The sequence below is a fragment of the Schistosoma mansoni genome, chromosome 2, assembly GCF_000237925.1.
Source record: "Schistosoma mansoni strain Puerto Rico chromosome 2, complete genome".
NCBI lineage: Eukaryota > Metazoa > Platyhelminthes > Trematoda > Strigeidida > Schistosomatidae > Schistosoma > Schistosoma mansoni.
In genome coordinates, this window is record NC_031496.1 from 26782202 (window position 1) to 26799930 (window position 17729).

General features: G+C 31.5%; 1 protein-coding gene across 1 annotated transcript in view; it reads left to right on the forward strand.

The window, feature by feature from the left end:
• Window positions 1-17729, forward strand: part of Smp_128250 (hypothetical protein) — a gene marked incomplete at both ends in the record, with an annotated part of 116177 nt that overhangs the window by 48844 nt on the left and 49604 nt on the right. Inside the window, one exon of the mRNA XM_018796237.1 lies at window positions 519-1528. Coding sequence (XP_018650470.1) covers window positions 519-1528 — 1010 coding nt within the window. The remainder of the gene's footprint in view (window positions 1-518; window positions 1529-17729) is intronic.

A 17729-nucleotide genomic window follows, 5' to 3' on the forward strand; every position in this document is an offset into this window, starting at 1 on the left:
ACTTTGCTACCAAGGTGGGATGAACAGATGTGAAAACATAAAAAAAATTTTAGTCATAATTAAAAAGATTTCTGTAGAAAATAAAATGCCACAGTCTATATCCGTGTGTGTGTGTGTGTGTGTGTCGTGCTCCCACACAGAGATTCGATTATATATATAATCAGTCTTTGAAGAAAAAGATCAAGATCATAAAAATATTACAATTATGATGGTAAAGAGGATATCCGCTAAAGGATTAGACACATTATCATATATATATATGGTCCATAACAAGTAACCATTCAGAATACAGATAAAATTTCCCATTTCTTATTAAATATATACGTACTGACCAATAGAATTGTAATACTGAATGATAACTGGAGATCTATTAATCAGCCAATAAGAAGCAGAAGAAGAATAAGTATAACTATAATATACAAATGATGTAAATAATTTTTAGGAATGGTTTAATATTTCTTATCTCTATTATCATATACTAAATGACTTTAATGTTTGTTTTTATTTTGTTACTAAAGGCTCAACTACAAATAAATCAACATATATTCATTTAAAACTATATACTGAATCATTGAAATCACTATCTAATTGGAATAAAAGAAGTTTGATCGCGGTTGATCAGCAATCTATTTTATTTTATAAAGATTTAATTCTACTACATGATAAATTGGATATTGTTCCAGGAAATTTTGAAAAAGAGAAAGTACCATTTCAAATTCAGATTGATATTGAATACATTCAATTTCCAATTGTATATTCACATGTATTTCAATCCGTATTATTAATAATACATATCAAAGATTGTTTTACCGATTATTTATTAAGCACACCACTTACGGCACCAAATAACGTTGCATTGTCAAAATCATTAAATGCATATCAGAATAACACTATGTTGAAGGAATATTTACCAAGTCGTATGGAATCATTACGTGCTGACAAAATGCATTTACCATTTGTTATTACTTGTCTAATAATTGGTCTTTCTTATATCATACTTTTAACTATATATGCCATTTTAAAAATATGTCAAGGATCTAATAAATTTCATACAGATAAAATAATCCATGGTTCAACAAGTTATATGTCCAATAATGAAACACAGCAAAGGCGCTTTTCATCATTTTCAGGCTATTCTACAACTTTATTAAACAATTATCACTGTACTAGTTCACAGTCTCAACTAGCTCGTTTAACATGTCCTCAGAAATTTTGGATTATGATTTATTTATGTTTTCGAGTGTTTTACACTTTTCTGTTCACTATTAGTGTTGGGTTATCATTTATTTTAAGCATTGAAACTGATGCTACTGTGGAGTTTACTTCAGCAGTACATAATAATCACTTTGTTACAATGAATTCATTCAGTAATTATAATGGAAATATTGGTAGTAGATTAAGTCTACCATCAGTGATGAATACAATGACATTGACAACGGATATAGGCAACAGATGGCGTGGAGCTAAAGTATGGGTGTTAGAAGCTGCTAGAATGGAGGATTTTTCCCAAACTGAATTATTAAGACAGGTAAGTATAGTACTGGCGACAATTTTATTTTATATAATGCGGCGATTGATTACCTTATGTTTATATTTGTTTAAAAGTGAATATGGTTTTTGGTTGAATTGGCTTCGTGATGATAAGCTAAAAAATAAAAGTGTCGACCTGTTCCTAATGTTCAGACTATTTCTCTTTATATCTTAATTGCTACGAACTAATTCTTTCTTACTGTATTATGTCCTTATACATAATCTTTCTTTTATATATTATTACCATTCAAGTAACTAATAATACGAATTCGTTCATCTTGTTGTGCTAATGAGGTTTGGCAACTTGGACCAATGCACATATATACCTGGTCTGTCGCTGTAGCTGACTGACTGGGACTATTTTGCTCAAAGTACAAGTTGTATTGAAAATCATGTTATATTTGACATTGATTGGATTCAGTATAATGACATGTTTCTAATTAAAACAAGGCTTTTGAAATCCAGTTTTATTTCTCAAGAGAATAAAAGATGATGTACGCACATTTAATAATAACCAACTCTCATTATGCTACACTATTCATTTGCTTGAGGACTGAACTACTAGCTCAGTTTAAAATCTATAAATTATATAATAATTATAATAATTACACTTCTCCACACAGTTTTCATAGGATCTGAACTTCAGACTATAAACTGTTTTCATGGATAGTCTATGGCTATAAATAGTTATATAAAGTGTAGCTAAGTAGCTTTTCTGATTAAGTAGCTGTATCCAGTCTAAGCTGGATTTCTATTATTATTCACATCGCCTTATCAGTAATACAAAAAAGAATCAGACAAACACTTTTTAAATCTATCTGACATAAATTTCAATACAACAGGTTTCTAAACATATTATAAATATTTCATTATTTTATTTTTATGGTAGAATATCACTGACATCAGGAGGATCATAGAAACAGAAATAAACCACTTAGGAGTTAAAAGTTTAAGGAAAAGATGGAAGGGGAAGCAGATGACTGTGAAGGAATAAGAGTATGAAGAAAAAAGGTTATGAAACATTAAAATCATGGAAGAAGAAGAGGTCTTGATTGAGTGACCTGTGTTCACAAAGTGTTCGATCATTAAACTTCTTATTGAGCTATTTCCTCGTCTTCTTAACCACGCCACATAATGTTCTTGAATTGTTTTAGATAAAGTACTCATCGAACAACCTATATAAAAATGATTAAGTCATATTACATTCCTAAAACAGATAAACTGTTTAGGGTTCAATGGCCTAAACATTTAAACATATCTAGTTCTCTATTCTGAAAGTTCTCATCTATTTTACAAGGTATTATCAGTTTTTAATACTTCAGAACACTTAAGATTTATGTGAACAGATACCCTGATTCCTCAAAATAATAACTAAAAAGCTTGGTATAATGACCTACCTTCAAGGTTACATGTTCATTTATACTTAATATGTTCATTCAAGCATCCATTTGTACTTATACAAATTATTGATGATTATACAATACCAGAACTAACGAAACAACAAATAGGTGATAAATCTCAATAAATAAACCTAACAGTTAATTAATTTTTCTAGCCTCAAATTAGTTTTCTTTTTTTTCTCCAATGACCACAACAACAAGAAGATCTAATGTTTCTCATTTGGTTTCCTTATAATTTTAAAACAGTTATTAATTGATATGTCTATTATCATTAATATTGATGTTACCATAGTTATGAGTAAATATACACACATACATACATATTTTGACAATAGTTACGTATGTATATTATTGAGTCCTAGTAGCCATATCATTGAAATGACTTCAACATATAACCAATTCGTTGAATTATTAATGTATATAAATGTTTGTTTTTTTCTGTTGTCATATTTTCTATAGTATACCTACTTGTATTACCTCATAGTTTGATGGTAGGCTTACTGAGTTATCATAACAACAAAAAATCATAATCAGTAATAATAATAATAATAATAATATCAGGACTATTATTCTAGATATGTTTACGGATAAAAACATCTAGTTTATCTCAGACAATAATTATTGTTTTTAATAATTGAATTCATAAGTCGATGACCATCGAAAACCTGGAAGCGCTGGAAGCCGTGACCAGTGGAGTTCAACCCGTGTCAGGTGGAGAGAGGTATCTACCTTGGAAAATGGATGAATAGTTGCGCGATATCATGGATCAATCGAAGTTAGACATTATAACCTTAGGATGCCGGCTCAGTGGTCTAGAGGTTAAGCATTCGGGCGAGATCGAATGTCTTGAGTTCGAGTCCCTCATGATGGACCGTGGATGCGATCTGTTGAGATGTCCCGTACTAGGACGAAACGGCCGTCCAGTGCTCCAAGATTTTCAGTGGTGGTCTAGCTTATATCAATTCATGAATCCAACTATTGAAATTACTACAATTTTCACAAACCCCTATTCTAATAATAATTAATGTATCATTTATTATTTATGTAGCTATATAAATGCGTGTTATGTTCATGTTTGTCCTGGGTCATAGGCATCCTTTGTGACTGATCATTTCCTAGTGATACAATTATAAACAGTGAAAATCGGTTCTTCATCAAACTTTACTTGTTCTTCCATGTATAATGAGTGAACGAGTTTGTATTGAAAATGACAAAGTACAACACAACGCTTCAAGTATGATGTGTAACTGTAAAAAGAAGCAAAATTTATATCATATTTCCTGTGTTCTGATTTATATAACCTATTGGATGATTTTAGTGTTAACCTCCTCGTTCATGTCTAACGATGTTTGATGATACTGAAATTATAATCGGAGAGGGGTTTTGTGGATATTATGGTAATTTAATAGCTGAATTCATGAGTCAATTAAAGCTAGACCACCATAGAAATCCTGGAGGGAATGGCTCAGTGATCTAGAGGTTAATCGCTCACGCGCGAGACCGACAGGTTCTGGGTTCGAGTCTTGCGGGTCAGATTCAGACTGCTGATGCGTCCCATAATAGGACGAAACGGCCTTCCATTGCTTCCAGGTTTTCCATGGTGGTCTAGCTTCAATTGACTCATGAATTCAACTATTCGATAATAATATTAACAATGAAAGACATTAGATTATGAATCCAGTTGAATTATCAAATGAAAAAAGCAGTTCTCAAATGTACTATTTTCATAGATCTCAGTAGCTGAATGGAAGTTCATAAACTCAACTTTCAGACATATCTTTGACATAAATAACTATTCTATCAATTCAATTTTTGAAAGCTATGTACTTTAACCGATATATTAATAAATCTTGTTAGGATCTACATTTAATTTGCAAAACATTTTATGTAACTAGTGTGTTGAGATGGAAAAAAGTATTGTACGTCTATTTGAAAATTGTTTCTCAAACATCTACTAGATTATTAACAGACGGGAAGAATTTTACAGCGGGATTAATGAACTGTTGGAATTTCAACTTTTTATTCTCATAACTATGTAAGTCAGAAGAATTTCAAGCTCTTCGTTAAGATCATTTACTAAAATTATGGATACCTAATTCTAAAACTACTGAATGAAATCACACAATAACTCAAGCAATTTGTTTTATATTTCACAAATCAGTTTTCTATAAACCCTTATCATCATTATATTCACTTAGTGTTGTTTACTTGTATCTCTCAGAGTGAACATCCAGCTGACTAGTTCCAAATGAGACGAAACATGCGTACTTGATTCCTAAGTTAGCCACTATCCATCTTTGCCTAATCATCATTCTTTTTAAAAAAAATATTAAATTACATTTAATAACTACTTGTAAGCAAACATTCAATCTTCAATCCATAAGAATGAAGTAGCTAAATAACAGAATTTCATATAAAATTATGTACAACCTATAGCAACAACCAAGTTTTCCTTTTATGGCCTTTATTTCCCTAAAAAATGATTTAATGATTTTTCAGTTTTTTTAATTACATTCATGATTACATATGGAAGTAATAATTTGTCTGAAATTTATTAAAAATTTCATAATATTACTTAAACAGATTCAAAAGATTCTACATTTAATGAAATGTATATTTTTTGTATTGTTGTTCACCTAACCATTCTGTATCTAATTTGTTTGTACTTGTGTACTTCTGTATGTTTGTGTGTAGTTCATCATGTCGTTTTCGTTTTGAAACTTCACAACAAACCATTAGGAGATGAATAAGAAGTGTTAGAAAAAATTTCTTGTTAACTAGGTTTCTTTTGAAAAAAAAAATTTATGTGAAAAATTGTTTTACAGATGAAATTCGATTGTAAATGAAACATTTTAAGTATCAAACTTGTTTTGCGTATAATTTACACTCAAAAATCTATATTTATATGTATACAATTACTTAGTTACTTACTTACGCCTGTTACCCCTCGAGGAGGAGAATAGACCGCACACCAGTATTCTCTATTCTACCTTGTCCTGGGCGATCCACCCAAGTTCTTTAAGGTTAACATTCATCCTTTTCATATCTGCTTCTATTTCCTGGCGGAATGTGTTCTTTGGCCTTCCTCTTTTCCGCTGCCCTTCCGGATTCCACGTTAGGACTTGCCTCGTGATGCAGTTTGGTGATTTCTTCAATGTATGTCCGATCCACTTTCAACGTCTTTTCCTGATTTCCACTTCAGCTGGAAGCTGGTTTGTCTTCTCTCGTAAAACACTGTCGCTGATAGTGTCCGTCCAGTGAATGTTGAGTATTTTGCGTAGACTACTGTTTATAAATACTTGTACATTCTTGACGATGGATTTAGTAGTTCTCCAAGTTTCAGCTTCGTACAGTAGGACTAACTGTCTTGACGTTCGTATTGAAGATTCTCACTTTAAGATTAGTTGAGAGTTGTTTTGAGTTCCATATGTTCTCCAACTGTGGAAATGCGGCCCTTGCTTTGCCAATCCTCGCCTTCACATCTGCATCAGATCTTCCTTGTTTATCAATGATGCTTCCCAGATACGTGAATGTTTCTACATCTCAAAGAGTTTCGCCATCAAGTGTAATTGGTTGTGTTGCTGTTCTCCATGTTGTTTTTGAGAATCTTACTTTTTCCTTTGTGTATGTTGAGGCCCATTAATGCAGAGGCTGCTGCTACATCGGCTGTCTTCGTCTGTATTTGTTTGTGTGTATGAGTATATGTATACACATATTAGTGCAAATGTATAGATTGAAATACATAAGCTTCACTAATAAAATGATTTAACCTTCGTTTACACTTTAATAAGTCTTCTATAATGAAGAAACATGTTAAGTAATACATGATTTCCTTAATCAAATTAGATAAACAGTTAAATGATTAAATGAAGCATAATATAAAACTCTAAATATTGATTGACGGATCATATTATTGATCACAATTGAGAATATTTCTCTCTTCGTGTTTTAATTTAGTCCCTTTCACTTTTTCATTTTATGTTAGCTAAATGTACGTCAAAAGAAAAATATATTTATCAGTGGTTATTATATATGTAAATATAATAAATCAATAATTTCGAAAGTGATAACAAGCTTTCAATAGCATATGATATATTAAGTAGACCGAAGGTAGATAGATAAGTAGATAGGTAGATAGATAGATAGATAAATGGATAGGTAGGTAGACGTTTGAATAGGTAGATGGATAAGGATGAATAAACTATATGTTATACTTTCATCTATTGTAATACTAATATTAACCACGATTCTTTTAACATACATACAATGTATTTATATTTAATATGTTAGCAATGGTAAATCATCACGAGATAACTCTATAGCTAACTATTCAATTTATGATTTTATATAGATTGAATTTGTTTTATTTGCTTCTTATTCATACTTTAAATCATTTTATATATTGTTTATTCAATAGATAAATAAATTTTTTTTTTCATAGTTTAAATCATGAGTCGATTGAAGATAGACCACCATGGAAAACCTGGAATCACTAAACGGCCGTTTCGTCCTATTATGGAACTCCTCAGCAGTGCACACCCACGATCTCGCACTCAAGAGATTCGAACCCAAGACCTATCAGTCTCGCGCCAGAGCACTAAATCGATAGACCACAGAGCCGGCATCCAACGGTGTTAATGTCTAACTTCGCGAGTGCGGGATCGTGGATGCGCACCGCTGAGAAGTCCCATAATAGGACGAAACAGCCGTCCAGTGCTTTCAGGTTTTCGATGGTGGTCTAGCTTCAATTGACTCATGATTTCAACTATGAAAATACTAAAATCTCCACAAAACCCCTTCTGATCTAAATTTTTTTCACATTTTCAATCATTTGTAATGAAAAGATGAAACATGAAAATGAAAGCTATAATTTCAATCATATATATATATATATTACTGATTATTCTTTTATAAATTCGTTACTGAATAAAACAGATGAGTGTAAATAAGGCTATCCGTCCACACTTGTCTGTAAAAAACAAAAAAAACATTGAATGATGAACTGGAATTGTATGAGGAACCGTAAGATTGTTTCACTTTAATTTTAGGTACTTCGCTGAACCGTAAACTAATTATCTTGAACGTGACCGAACCTGTAATGTTGTAGTTTCCAGGTGGATTAATGTAGTTAGAACATTAAACTGGAATTCAATAGTTTAAACTTTTAATTTTAACTTATCTGTGATAATAAAAAACTATCGTTCTATGAGAGAAGTGTTATCTATTTCACTCTCAAAGACGTTGAACTTTACTGATTATTGATAACTCCTACATTAATTGTACAAAAGATTGAGGAAACAAGATAATTACGTTAATTCCGATAGAGGTTTAAAATTATTTGGAACATCTACCAAATAGCTAGATCAGTTCACCTTATTTCGAGTACTGGTTTCCACTTGAGTTTAATTCTAAAAGTATGTATGAATTATTTCTGTGTCTTAGCGGATTTTATGGCTAAATGTGTTCTCCTATTAACGGAAGGATTAGATATAAGATGCCTCAGTGAAGATTTCATATTTCACAGCATATTTACATCGTCTTAATTAACTTTCGAGTAATTTAGAAGTGCTTGTTTTAAAACATCTACTTGGATAAATAAAGCCATTATGTTTAAATGCTCATTTAACGGAGAAAAGTGAAATAATTGAAACTTTTCAGTTGTTCTATCGTTAAGAGTTTCTTTTATTTTTAGTGGTGAATTCAATAAACTACGCTGAACTACCTATGAAAAATAATTAAGTGTAGTTTAACGTAATAAGGTTTTATTCTGGAAAACTAATTAAAATGGATGAGTAAAATCGCGGTATTAGAGATTTTACTCTGAACAGATACTGAAGCCAAGACTGAATGATGAATAAGCTAGACTATCCTTTTCTTGTATTTATAAACTTAACTGAGATTTCACAAGAAATTTGACTGACCAATGTTCTGGAAATTTACATATTCTTGCTCTTAGCCATGTTCTAATATGATTAGGAAAAGATGTAGTTGGGACCATTTTGAGCATCTCTAGTATCATTACGTTTATTCAGTCATCTCAGAACTTTTAGTTTTCTACATGAAGGATAAAATAGCTACATGGGACTTAAAATCTAGGTTCATTCACATCCACTTTAATGACTATCGTCAGCTACGATAAGTCAACAGCTATCTGTAATCTAGAACATATTATTTCTATCAATTTATATATATCTTTTCTCCAGTTATTCAGTATACATTTAAACAGTTTATTCAGGCAATTCCTCCTTTGATTATTTATTACCTAATTCGTTTGATCCGTTAAATCATGTAAATTCTAGTTAAATACTTGACCTGGACACGAATTATATCATTATTTGTGTCATATTAAATGAAATACACTTGTTCGGATTATTAGTTGCAGAAGTATATGTGGTGTATGCTACTGATGTCGACAGATATAAGTTATGTGTATTACCGATAGAAAATGCAATGCCTGGAGGTAGAAAGTTGAGGAAATCTATGAGGAGAGAACGAGAACAGAAAGTGATGGATATGGAAATGAAAGAATAACATAGTGTGAGACAATTGATGTATATTTTGCAAATGAACCATTCACTGTACCGTTCTCAGATTTTACTAAGACATTCTGTAATGTCATAATGAAATACATTTGGTTGTACTCACTGGTGCTCTATTCCACTACAGTCTGACTAGTTATAATTTCAACGTAAAATGTATTTGCTTTACATATGAATAATCTATGACATCATTAATTTGTATTCATAAATTATAGCCCATTGAATAGATATTATGTAAATGGAATATTCTTCTTACAGAATTATCCTCATTAAAATTTTATATATGCATATACAGATTTAGACAAGTATTATTATTTACATATTATATCTCTTCCTCTTATGAATAAATGAATTCCTTTCTATGCTAAATAAATGATAGCATGAAACCTACGTCTTCCAATATTCAAGAAGTAAAATGGATAGAGTTTAGCTGAACTACTTCACAGAATAAGTCACTTATTATTGTTTGTTTGATTCTTCCAGCTGACGAGTCTCAAATAGGATGAAATGTGCGTCCTGGATTCCACTCCTAGCCATTATTCATCTTTGCTTATATTTCATGAAATACTTTGCCTATCTTAAATCCAGTTAGTTCAACTAACTATCTTTAGTCCTCTGACAATAATTATCAACAGAACAGAATAAATACCATTTACATTTCAGTATGGGTACCAGTATGTTATGCCATATAAAATGAATCATAGAATTATAAAATATAATTATTCACTTCTTGTTAATCAAAATAGACTTACGTAATATGTAATACAATGTTTAATTGGATAAACCAAATCTAAGCTGTAAATGTCAATCATTCTAATTTTTCTGAAAATAGAGTTAAGAAAACATACAACTTATTTGGACCTTTCAATTTACCATTACATATGCTAATAGGTGTATATGATGAGTAATGTTTCCTTTTTTTGAGAATCCTTCTGCATGTTCCTGGATATTATTTGAATATATGATTAGTATGGGCAATGATATGACTAAGGATATACAATTTGAAACTATGAAACTTAATTGGAAAGAATATAAACAACTATTTGAATTATACTACTCTTAGATTTATAATGTATATTTCAAAATTCATTTCACTTGAAGACAATTGAGCTGGCGTAAAATACTACTGTAGTACTTAACGTTTATATGTAATTTGGCTTGTTGCTTTCTCATGTTATCGTTTGGCTATTATTCAATAGCTAAAATAAGCTAGACATAAATAAAACTGTTCGATTTCTAATAGCGAACACTATGAAATGTTTATTAATTATTTAGGACTCATCTAAATAGTGAATATTTGATGATACTCAACTGTTCCAATGACATTTACGAGTTCTTATTAAGCCTTGTGCACTTTAGTTCAATAGTCATCGTGACATTTAGACATCTGTATTTGTTTTACAATTATTTCTGGTAATTTCAAAATGGAATTTTATGTTTACCTGAATCACTTATACTTTTGAAAGCATTTTCAATAGTTTAACTTTACATAGAATCACCTCGTCTCGACCTTATTGTGTTTGCATTGAAAGTGATTATGATTTTAATAAACTAGTAACAAAATATATAAGTATTAATTTCTTTCTTAATTCCCTTAGTCTTAGGCATAAATACTGAGTTCTACGGAAAGAGGTACTTGAATGAAAATGCCTATATTCTTGTTACTCAGATTAAAAAGTAAGTATATGACAGAGTTGAATGAGAATACCTAAAATAGGAAATCAAATAAGCATAATGATTAGGATTTCTAAACTCATGAATTTAATAAACGCAGTTAACTTATGAATAGAATAGGTATGTGAAAAAGTTATGTTTACACTATATCACCTATATCTTTCTTTATGTAACCAGATAAGCTAAATATGATATCATAAAACAGATACTGAGGAGTCCCAAATAGGATGAAACGCGCGTCTTGGATTCCACTGCTAGTCACTATCCATCTTTGCTTACAGATACTTGTATAAATTAACAATTTTCAGGTTAGTTCATGCAGAGAAAAAACATAATAATAATAATAATAATGGTGGTTTAGCGCTAAAACATTCTATAACTTTCCTAATAAATTGAAGATAAATAATTACCGAAACATATATCACCCCCCCCCCAAAAAAATAAATAACATCGATGCCAAATTTCATTTTTAATGACAAATGCAAATAAATAATTAAAAATTCATACCAATCATCTCTTTGTCTCTATGTGTTTACGTGTGTGTGTGTGCGTGTGTGTGTGAGGTAAAGAAACTAAAACCAATAAGCTGATATTATTAAAAATTTAAATAAAGAAAACTTTAAAACAAATAAACAGATAAATAAACTCATAAATACTTCGGAGGATTAAAACACACAACAGAAAAACCCAATAGAATAAATCAAAATAAAATTTAACAAGCGCGAAAAAACTCTCCAGAAGTAAACATAAACAGAAAAAAACCAGAATACAACTAGTTATTCAATGTTTACTAATTGCTAACAAAATAGAACTAGAACAAGAAGGGTACATACGAACAAATAGATAAATAGACAACAATGAGCTTGTTTACTAAACATTGACCAAATCACATCACAATAATAATGATAATATTAGTAGTATCGGTAGTAGTAGTAGTAGTATTAGTAAAAAGAATTCACATTTGAAAATCAAAACAAAAACATTTGAAATGAATAGAAGTTGTAAATTTTGGACAAGATGATAGAAGAAGAGTTAGTTGTCTTGTTCTTCTATAAACTCAAATCACGTTCAACCATTTGTTTTTTATTCTTTTCTTGTGAGGTAAATTTAACTTTTCTTCTAATTCATTGTTATTCTCTCTTATTTACATTTCATTTGAAACAATCTCTTTTAGATAACAATTCTTAAGAAAGAGAAATACAGTGTCAGGAATATGAATTCTAGGTGTTTTGATAACCATAACTTAATTAATAAAACAATGGTTAAAATAAATAGTAGTATTCAGTAACTGTAGTAGATGGTTGATAATGCTTTTATTGAATTATATATCTGAATAACATCTTAATAGAATGTATGTATGTAGAGATTATATTTTCCCAAGACGTTCTTAACACATCATGTTTGATTGTTTGTTTATCGAAATTTGTCGATAGAAATACAATTATGTTCTATACAGTAATCATCATTGAATTCAACTGGGTTTCCATTTGAATAACCATTCTTACGAATTATCCATCCTAATTTGCTAGTTACTTATCCGTTAGTAGGGCAAAGATGACAGAAGTCATATTGCTTAATGAGATTTGAATTGTTTCTCCCTACCAAGTTTTTGTTCAAAGCACTTGATTTTTCTACCAAATGGGAGGTGGAAAGTGTACAGTTCTGCGGACGCCGTTGCCGGGTATGGAAAGTCATCAGTTGGTGCGGTTATTGCCCAGGAGTGGTCTGATGAGGTGGCACTTGGTGTCACAGTTATTGTCGACGTCAGACGTTCCGGGTGTCGGGCGGACATTGAGTTTAGATGACCCGGGTGGTCGACGCCACCACGGAGATCAGCGCGTCGGCGGACTTGACTTGAGTGAAGGGTAGACTGAGATAATGTGGAAAGCTGCTTGACCAGCAGAACGACTGCAAGAGCGACCGTTTAAAGAGGGACGAGTGTGATATATGTTACCTATGTTAGACGATATAAGCAGTACGTGACAGCGATTTGTGGTGAAATGCTTGCCATCAGAAGATTAAGAAGATTGAATTGAATAGGACAGGAAGGTAAACAAATAGCGATTGGAATAACGACTGAATTGGAAGAATCATGAAACATGTAAACGACATCTCAAGGAAGATATGCAAATAATGTATTTAATGAATGATTTTCATATATTACTGATCAGTGTTCAATTCAAACAAATATTTTTCTGTATACTTAGGCTTTTATAGAAACGTTTAAGAGATTAGCTTAATCACTATAAGTAGCAATAATATGCAACACTTGTTGCCAAACAATAACCATGTGTCCTAAAATTGGCCGTGTGCTAAATAATAGTAACTTCCTTTCAAATTCTATTCTACTCTCAGAAACATTATTCCAGGAATTCCTTACTCAATACTTTTCTAATAAAATATACATATATACACATATATATCACCCTTTATAGACTATATAAACAAACCAATAAAAAACTAAATAAATTTTTCCAGTCATAGTGTTGATAAAAGTGTTTTTGTTTTAGAAAAGATGGATACAGTAGTTATTTCCTTGCCCTCAACTTCTTAAGGAGAATACTTCAAGTTATATGATATTATAACACTTGATATACATATTTATATGTAATTTATTAACGGAGCAGAGTTTATAATATATCACTGCATGAACTATTCTGCAATACATCAACTTTTTGTCTTATATTTGTGGCATTTAGTAACCAAAAAGTGATTTACCAAAGTCATTGTCAAGTGTTTTATCTGAATGTGGATAAAAACAATTATTATTAATGGAATGAGAAGCGTTTGTTGTATATTGTTATGATGCATTTAATTGGTATGCATCTCATGTTTTATTGTGAAGCCATTGATGAGCTGCAATGAATGTTATACGTGACACAAAGTTAATCTGTTGTTTATATTGACTAATTGAACATATGTATGGACTGCGATAACTTTAATTTTTCTATCAAAATTGGTCTGCTGAAAATCCTGACTGATCAGTCAAGATTACGGACGAAAGAGATGATTTAACAATGATTTCCGTCTAACAGTTCACAAGTTTATTCAGTTTAATCCTTAGGATTTGCAGTAATCATTCAATTAGCTCACTATATTATTCACTATTCTGAGATTTTTTACTACGACACTGGTAATTAGATTAAAAACAGACTTTTAAATTTGATAATGGCAGTATCACTGGTCGAAATTGGGACTTTGAATGTGGCCTTAAGTGGGAGCATTGTGGTAACTCTCCCACTTTCTATTAAGTGAAGCCTATTATGGAATTATATCGAAGAACCAGGAAAATACAATAAAGTTCAGTATTCTGTTGTCCTAATAGTTTTACTTTGAAAACTAGAACCCTGTAATTCTGCATGATGCTTAGTAAAAATATAAATATTAATGATAAGGATTTATTAGACTCCCAAAATAAATCAAAATGATTTGTAAATTGGATAGTATCCAACATCAATTGATTAATCACTCATTAAGTGAACAATTATAACTAACTATATCATATAATTACTCCTTAAGATGTGATTAAGTGGAGCAAACGATTGAAAAAAAATCACTTCGTATTCTAATAGACTAAGCTATTAGTCATCGTGTCATGTAGATAGCACTAAGGATAGTATTATGAAAAACTCATAAACTGTTTGTCTATTTATGTGACTCTGATTTTTATCAAATCTCTTGGGAACTATATAATATGTATCAGAGTATATCGATAAACCATTCTTGTGAGAAGTTCATTTCATCTTCTTTCAGATGTAGTGATTTTAATAACAGACACAGTAAATCACATTGAAAAGAGTACACAATAAAGTTTTTCAAGTCCGGAGAATCATTTTAACAAGGTAATTGAAGATAAATTTCTGAAAAAGATTGATTATAATGAGACATCATAAAAAGCTTTTCGGTAATACGATTTCAGTAAACCATTCTTGAGTAAAACCTGTAGTACTCTATAGTGAAATAAGTTAAAACATAACACACTAATATAAGCAAAGATGGATAGTGGCTAGCAGTGGAATCAAGGACGCGCGTTTCGTCCTATTTGGGACTCGTCAGCTGGATGCACCTGCACCTCAGAGCCACTATCCATCTTTGCTCATAATGCTTGTGAATTAAGGCTATATTGAGGCAATACGCACACACAAATCTTCGCATAAATGTCACTGCACCAATGATAAAACAAATCAGAATGCGCATCAAACAAATCAGTAGTGGAAAAGCAGCTGCATCTGACAATATACGAGCCTAAGCACTAAAGTCAGACATTGAAGTAACTGCAAGTATGCTTCAATTTCTATTCAGAAAGATTTAGGATGAAGAACAAGTGACAACGGACTTGAAAGTAGGACACTTCATCAGGATACCATAGAAGGGAGATCTGAGCAAATGTGAGAATTACAGAGGCATCACACTGTTGACAGTTTCAGGAAGGGTTTTTCAACAGACTGTTGAGGAGACGGATGAAAAATTCAGTAGACACACGACTTCGAGATCAGTAGGCTGGATTCCGTAAAGATCGGTCGTGTACTGACCAAACTGCCCCACTATAGATTACCGTTGAACAATCAATCAATTCGAATTCACCTCTATACATTGGATTCGTTGACTATGGGAAGGTATATGACAGCGTGGATTGGAGAACCTTGTAAATTCTTCTTCAACACTATGGTGTACCTGAGATCTTCAACATCACATGGAATTCATACGATGGACTACAGTGCAAAGTCATACATGTAGGATAGCTGACAGGTGCATTCGATGTGATGACTTGTGCCGGACAAGGCTGTTAACTCTCATGCTTACTCTTTTTTCTGGTGGTTGACTGGATTATGAAGACCTTGACATCTGAGGGGAAACACGGAATACAGTGGACAGGTTGTATGAAACCAGACGGTTTGGACTTTTTAAATGATCTTAATCTTTTATGCCATACAGACCTACATATACAATTGAAGACAGAGAATTTAGCAGCAGCCTCTGCATCAGTAGGCCTCAACATATATAAGGAAAAAACTACGATCATCAAGTGCAACATGGATAACACCAACTAAATCACACTTGATTGAGAAGCACCGGATAAAGTGGTAATTTTGTGTATCTGGTCAGCATCATCGATTAGCAAGCACGATTCAATGAAGACCTAAAGGCGAGGGTTGGCAAAGTAAGGACAGCATTCCTACAGTTGAGGAATATATAGAACTCAAAACAACTGTCAACCGACTCTAAAGTGGTGATCTTCAATACGAACCTCAAGACACATCTACTGAGCAGGGATGAATCTTGGAGAGCAACTACAACCATCATCAAAACGGTACAAGTATTTATAAACAGTTGTCTACACAAGTTACTCAATGTTTGATTACCGGATACCATTAGCAACAGCCTACTATGAAAGAGAACAAACCAGGTTCCATTGAAAGAGAAAACTAAGAAAAGACGATGGAGGTGGATAAGACATACATTACGGAAATCATCAAATCACATCACCAGGCAAGCGATAACCTGTAATGCTGAAGGGAATAGAGGAAAGATAAGGCCAAGGAACATATAGTTTCTGGGGTTTGTAGTAAACATCAAAAGAATGAATAGTAGCTAAAAACAACTGGAAAGGATTGCCCATGACACAGTTGGATGAAGAATGTTGACAGGGGGGGGGGAGTTACTAGGCGTAGATAAGTAAGTAAATATCATGTATATGATGCTTATCTGTTAAACAATTTCAGCTTTAAAACACCCCCCATTTATATCCATTTTAAATTCATACTAATCTATAAAATGACATTAAATAATCTAAAATTTAACCAGAAACAAATAATAAAAACCCTATTCCCAAAAAACTTACAATCAAATGACCATTCTATAATATTACAGAAACTAATGTTGATTCTCATTATTTTTTTGTCATCTATATTAACCATTAACGATAACGATTTAAATGGATGAACAACTTATTCCCTCTATTTCTATAATTTGAAAAAAAAAAACAAAAAAAAATTTAATTCACTTCTAAGGTCATTTTAACATTCTTTTTTAGACTACTCTTATAAATAAACAAAAAAAAAAACTTTTATCATTCTTGTGAAAAGTTTATCTATTTAAAATGAGCTCAAGTTTTTTTTTCTTTTTTTTTGGAGAATGATTGACCTGAAAAATTATAATTATACTTGTAAAACTTTAATTTAAAAAAAAAAAAGAAAAAATGAATGTTCTAGAAAAACAAAATAGAAACGGTAAAGAAAAATCTTTCATTAAAAATTTATTTTAATAAAATGAAACATTTTTTTGGTTGATAAAATAAACCTATTCGTTTTAATGTATATAACAAAAATAATTCTTAATATTTGGATGGAGTTTTGTTCTTTGAGATGAATGGTTTGGTTGTGGAACTTTCATCGTCCTTCTGAACGACATCATCAGTACAAACGTCGGGTAGAATTGAAGCGTTTGAATTTCTTCACATATGATTCACAGATTGTCCTGTGCACCTCGATGTTGATTGGTTCTTATTGACCTTAAATCAACATCGAGATGCACAGAACAATCTGTGAATCACATGTGGAGAAACACAAACAATTCACTTCTACCT